The sequence below is a fragment of the Galeopterus variegatus genome, unplaced genomic scaffold (genome assembly GCF_000696425.1).
Source record: "Galeopterus variegatus unplaced genomic scaffold, G_variegatus-3.0.2 Scaffold3085, whole genome shotgun sequence".
In the NCBI taxonomy this organism is placed as follows: domain Eukaryota; kingdom Metazoa; phylum Chordata; class Mammalia; order Dermoptera; family Cynocephalidae; genus Galeopterus; species Galeopterus variegatus.
This window is the reverse complement of record NW_007729196.1, coordinates 33,641-39,502: the sequence shown is the minus strand read 5'-3', so window position 1 is coordinate 39,502 and position 5,862 is coordinate 33,641. Positions and strand designations below refer to the sequence as shown.

Here is a 5,862-nt window from a genome sequence, read left to right as displayed (position 1 = left end):
CTCCCAGGGGCTGGGGTCTCATCTCCGGGGGCACCTGGGAGGGCTGGGTAGGGCGGCTGGGAGGGGTCAGGCTGAGCTGGGCCCACCTCCAGTAGGTAGTCAGAGGAGTCATGCAACAGTAACACCAGGGAGCCGATGCGCAGCAGGTTTGAGCTGTAGGAGAAGGTGATCAGGACAATAGTCACGAAGTGATGCGCCACCTGCTCCTTGAAATCCTGCGGGAGATGATGGGTCACAGCCGGGACGAGGCTTGGTGGCTGGAGGGACCCTACCCCACGGGTCTAGGAGTAGGCCCTCTCAGGGGGTTGGTGTGGCCTCTGGATCCTCCGGATTCTATGCCTCCTGCTGGAGGCATCCGGGGGATCTCAGGGTGTACCAGGCCACCCCTCCCCATCTGAGCTCCCTGTCCAGAGATCCAGAGACTGGGTCATGACTCCCCCAGGGTTACTGCCCCAGCTGGACTCTTGGCCTGGCCTCACCTTGCGCTTGACATCAAAGGGCAGTGTGATCAGCAGTGAGATGTAGAAACTCAGCTCCAGAAGGTACCACCAGTACAGGGCTGGCTTCAGGGTCTGTGGCAGGGGGAAAGTTAACTGTAGGGAGCAGAGGCTCCTACCAGGCAGGGGCATGGCTCAGGGCCCTCCCCATTTGCTGAAAAACAGGACACTTGAATCCCAATGAGTGGGAACAGTGAGCTCCCTGTCGCTGGAGGCAATCAAGGGCAGTGGGTTTGTGGTAGCTCCTGCTCCAAATTTCCTAACTCCCAACCCCTTTCGATGCCACAGGGGAGTCAAAAACAATCATAGAGTGGACTCAGAGGGTAATTATTTGTGATGTCTGGGTTTGGCTTTTGTGCCTGTGGCTGCAGGAACTCTGCTCACCCTGACCCTCTGATCCTCCATGCACCTTCTGCTGCTCACCTGGTTTGGGTAACTGTCCCAGCACATTGCCGGTGTCCACAGCCATGACTCCTGTGGGGAAACAGGTGTCCCATGTCGCCCAAAGGTCAGAAGTCAGCTTCCCACCCTGGGTCTGGGCCCCTGGGTGCTGCTCTCACTCGGCCCTGCTTCTTCCTGCCTAGTTATATCTCTGCCTCTCACTCTCAACTGGGGGCCCATTCGCTGCAGACCCCCCATCTCCTGGAGCACAGTAGGTCCTCCATAGGTGTCTGTTGAGTGAACATTCACCACGACCTTGCCAAGCTCTTTCTCCCCTCTGTGTTTTTGCACATACTTTTCTCTCTGGCTGCACCCCTCATTACACCCCTGATCCAGGACTGGCACATAGTAGGTGCTCGTGGGACAGGTGGGCAGGTGAGCACTCAGGTATACGCACGTGGTACAGGACTGAGAAGCCACCGATGAAAGAGCACAGATAGAAGACAAACCTCCAGCTGCAGATAGGGAGGAAGCCCATGAGGCAGTTGTCAAAAGGGCAGATCCCACCCGGCCCACAGCCCTGCACCCCAGACACCCCCTCCAGCCCCACCCTGGGCTTACCTGGCCTCACAGAACTTCTTACTCAGGCAGGGCAGGTCCTGGTTGCGGCGTCTCCGGAACCAGCGTTGGGTCTGCTGCAGCGTGAGGCCACACTGGGTGGCCAGCAGGGCTAGTTGGGGCTGGGAAGGGGGCGAAGGGAGCTAGGGTCATGGAGGCCCCGTGTGCAGACAGGCAGGACCCGGCTCTGCTCTCCGCTCCCCTGCAGCCCCAGGTCTTCCCTATGAGGTAGCTATGCCTACTATGGAGAGAGAGTGGGGTGGGGTGAGGGGCATGGGGGAGGGCCCCCCAGAAACTTAGGCCTTATGAGAACCAAGTTCTACTCATAGGGCAGGGAGGTCACAGACGGGGATTGACATTAAGAAGGAGGCTGGGAGCAGCTTCCCTCCGTCCCCCCACCCTCAGGTTTTCCTGTATCCACTCCGGAACCTTCAGGTCTCATCCCCACCCCAGGCAGGCAGTTGAGACCTTGCCTTCCCGGGCCCCCTACCCCCCGGCCCTACCTGCAGAGGGAGATTGACAAGGGAGGGGGGAAATCATGAGGCTCCCCCCTCTGCAGAAGCTGCCTTGTCCCCCACAGGATATTTGTCTTCACCCCCACCCCAAGACCCAGCCCAGCACCCCCACAGCTCTACCCACTGGGCCGCCACACCATGAATGCGAATGGAGACTGGGTCATAAGCTGCCTCTGTCAGAACCGTTAGACCTTCCATTCCTCCCCAGGATGGAAAACAGCTCCTCCCACTCCAGTCTCAGAATCTGTCCACAGGGCAGCTGTGTCCACTGAGAAGACTGGAAGGGGCGGGGCCTCACCTCCCAGGGAGGCTGGGAGGGGCGGGGCCTCATTTCCCAGGGAGGCTGGTGGGGGCGGGGCTTCACCTACCAGTGAGACTGGGAGGGGTCGGGTCTCACCTCCCAGGGAGGCTGGGAGGGGCGGGGCCTCATTTCCCAGGGAGGCTGGTGGGGGCGGGGCTTCACCTACCAGTGAGACTGGGAGGGGTCGGGTCTCACCTCCCAGGGAGGCTGGGAGGGGCGGGGCCTCATTTCCCAGGGAGGCTGGTGGGGGCGGGGCTTCACCTACCAGTGAGACTGGGAGGGGTCGGGTCTCACCTCCCAGGGAGGCTGGGAGGGGCGGGGCCTCATTTCCCAGGGAGGCTGGTGGGGGCGGGGCTTCACCTACCAGTGAGACTGGGAGGGGTCGGGTCTCACCTCCCAGGGAGGCTGGGAGGGGCGGGGCCTCATTTCCCAGGGAGGCTGGTGGGGGCGGGGCTTCACCTACCAGTGAGACTGGGAGGGGTCGGGTCTCACCTCCCAGGGAGGCTGGGAGGGGCGGGGCCTCATTTCCCAGGGAGGCTGGTGGGGGCGGGGCTTCACCTACCAGTGAGACTGGGAGGGGTCGGGTCTCACCTCCCAGGGAGGTGGGAGGGGGCGGGGCCTCATCTCCTAGGGGGCCTGGGAGGGGTTACCTGTTCAGCCCAGGGAGTCTGGAAGGGGGCGGGACCTCATCTCCCAAGCAGGCTGGAGATCCAGTTAGAGTGGAGCGTGAGGGTATTGTGAGGGTGCCAGAGGCCACCCTGGCTTATCCTGCCCCCAACAAGTGGGCCACACACCACCCTCAGGCCACTGCTACTGGGCAGCCGTGCTGGCCAGTGAGGATGGGGTTGGGGGGAGAAGGGGCTCTCACCTCCTTGGGTTTCCGCCCTCCTGAGAGGAAGTGTTTCTCCAGCATGGCGTTGGGCTTCACCTGCTTCCTGGTCCGATCCCGCACACCCAGCAACCGGCTCAGGGGCAGGCCGACGAATCTGGGGACACGGGAGACAGAACCCATCAGCCCAGGTGAGAAGAAACAGGACTGTGTAGGGAAACTGAGGCTTAGAAGGGCCAAGTTACAGGAGGTGTGTAAGACTTGGGGTCTTTCTTCTCCATCTGATCAGAAGGTTTGGAAATCCAGAGTCAAAAAGCCTGTTGGTAGACTGGACAGTTAGCTCAGTTGGTTAGAGCATAGCATTATAACACCAAGGTCACAGGTTCGGATCCCGTTACAGGACAGCCACCAAATCGTGGCGCAGGACTCAGAACTTTCCTCTGCTCCTGGCAGACTCACACTCTGGGGCCCTGGAGGGCTAGCCTGACTGCTGCACTGGACGAAACATAAGAAAGACAGCTGAACCGGTCAGCAGGATGAGGGTGTGCAGGCCAACTCTTGGGGCACCATCCTAAACTGGGGATGAGAGAGTCCCCTCACTGCCTGTGTCACAGTGGCCTGCGTCCTGGGCTCGGGGCTCCTCCTGGGCAGGGGCAGAGTCTTCCCCCTCTCAGAGCCCCCTCCTCCCAGCATCCTCTATTCCAGGGTGTGCATTTGGAGGAACAGGGACTCTGGTCAATCACCACATTGCCCACAAGGGGGGATCCCCAAGGCCATGGGGGGTCCGTATTTTATATCCACTATCCCAACATCACCTGTCATTTGGCCCAGAGCAGCCTGGCAAGGAACTCATTTCAGACCCAGTCGTGATGGGGGAAAGAAGGGGCTGATGTTTACTGAGCACTTACTATCTGCTATGCCTGGGGTCGAGTCCCTGCTATGTGCTGGCTCACTTAACCCATTGTCCTGATGGGTAAACTGAGGCTCAGAATGGTCAGAGATATACACAGGATGACACAGTAAGTGGGTGGCAGACATTGAATTTGAACCCAGAATTCACTTTTTTAACAATGGCTAAAACCCTTGCCTTTGGGGCCAGGAAATGCTACCCCCACCTCCACCATCCTTCATAGAGGCCAGAGGTGCCTTTAGGATGTGATCACACGCCCACTTCAGATAAGACCCTCAGGCAACCCCGTGGGCTCCAGTAATGAACCTGAGCACAGCCAGTCTCCCCTCCACCCATCCCCAGCCTCCCTACTCCTGGGAGTTAAGGGCTCTGGCCTGAGGGAGGGGCAGGCTGGGCTTCCCTGGAACCCAGCCTTAAAGGAGATGCAGAGGAGCAGGTGCAAATGTCAGGGGGTCACTGGCAACGTGGGCAGGCGGCACATACTTGGGCCATGGGCTCCAGGCTGCAGGAGGTTGGGGGTGAATGGGGGGGTGCATAAAAGGGGAGGCTGGAGTGAGGGAAGGTGTTAGAAGGGGCCAGGAGGGAGGGGNAGGGGTGGGGGGGTATGGGACAGACCTGTTCTCAGGGGACAAAGGGAAGAGACTGTGCGCTTCTAGGTGGGGGTGGGGTGGGCGGGTGTTTCTTCATTTATCAACAGTGTGTGGTTTCTGCAGGCTGGCCTTTGGTCAGCAAATCGGCCATATATCCTCAGGGGTCCCCCTGTCTTAAGAAGATGCTGGCATACCCACACCTGAGCTGCAGCCAGTGTTATGATACACCAGCAACCAGAGGCCAGAAAAGAACGGGTGGCAACCACCAGAGCCAGGAAAAGCGCTTTGGTGCCAAAGCCAGGCACCTCCCGGGACACGTTCTGATGGCAAACCCCGCACGGTACAGGAATGTACACGGGTACACACACGCCACAACAAGGTCAGGGGGTTGCACCGTGGTGGACACTCACCTCTCAAAGATGATGCGCAGAGCCACCAGGGCCAGTGCCAGGGGCAGGGCCGCCAACATGTCCCGGGGGTGGGCATAGACCAGGCCATCCCGGTCCTCCAGTTGGGCCCATGTGTTGTTGGGCGGTAACCAGAGCCTGTCCTGCCACAGCCACTCGTTCAGGCTGGACAACATCCTGTGGACACGTTTCAGTTAAGAGCTCTGCATGCAGGATGGCTGGAATGGGTCGGGTCACAGAATTCCTCCTCCACCCCCATCAGTTACACCGACAACCCTGCATTAGGCAGGAGGCAGGGCTGAAAGACAGAGGTCCCCCTCCCCAGGTCACTGGAGCTGCTCTATAGACTTGGAAGGGTGGGGCATTGGCTACCGCCCCACCTTCATCCCCACAGCTCCTGGCAAAGAGTTTATTTATCTTATTCAATGTCAAGGACAGATGTGGGCTGTGTGTCCTTAAGCAAATGACCTGACCTCTCTGAACCTCAAGTTCATCTATAAAACAGGGACAGTAATACCCATCCCAGCTTGTAAAGGCGCATAAAGTGCTCAGCCTACTGATCCTTCATAAGAGCAATAACAATATAGTTCATAACAATAGTTATTATCCTGTACTTTGCAGATGCCAAAATGGTAGCCAGAAGTCAAGGGAGCAGCTGCTTAGGGTCATGAACTTGAGTTCTCAAATGTCCAGGGAGGTTTCTTTCCACTGCAGGAAGCTGCCTCCAACACAGCCCAAAGACAAAAGATTTACAAAATCCAGAGCTCCCTCCTTGGCCATCCTTTGAACATAAAGTCCCTTTTAGATATGAATG

General features: G+C 58.7%; 1 protein-coding gene across 1 annotated transcript in view; it reads right to left on the bottom strand.

Moving 5' to 3' along the window:
* CERS4 (ceramide synthase 4) overlaps positions 1 to 5,322 on the bottom strand; it is an 8,519-nt gene extending 3,197 nt beyond the window's left edge. Inside the window, exons 1-7 of the mRNA XM_008583918.1 lie at positions 5,052 to 5,322; positions 3,181 to 3,298; positions 1,500 to 1,618; positions 1,336 to 1,393; positions 921 to 971; positions 480 to 572; positions 87 to 215 (exon numbers count right to left, since the gene is read on the bottom strand). Of these exons, the coding sequence (XP_008582140.1) occupies positions 87 to 215; positions 480 to 572; positions 921 to 971; positions 1,336 to 1,393; positions 1,500 to 1,618; positions 3,181 to 3,298; positions 5,052 to 5,224 (741 nt within the window). The 5' untranslated portion in view covers positions 5,225 to 5,322. The remainder of the gene's footprint in view (positions 1 to 86; positions 216 to 479; positions 573 to 920; positions 972 to 1,335; positions 1,394 to 1,499; positions 1,619 to 3,180; positions 3,299 to 5,051) is intronic.
* Positions 5,323 to 5,862: the final 540 nt, after the last annotated feature.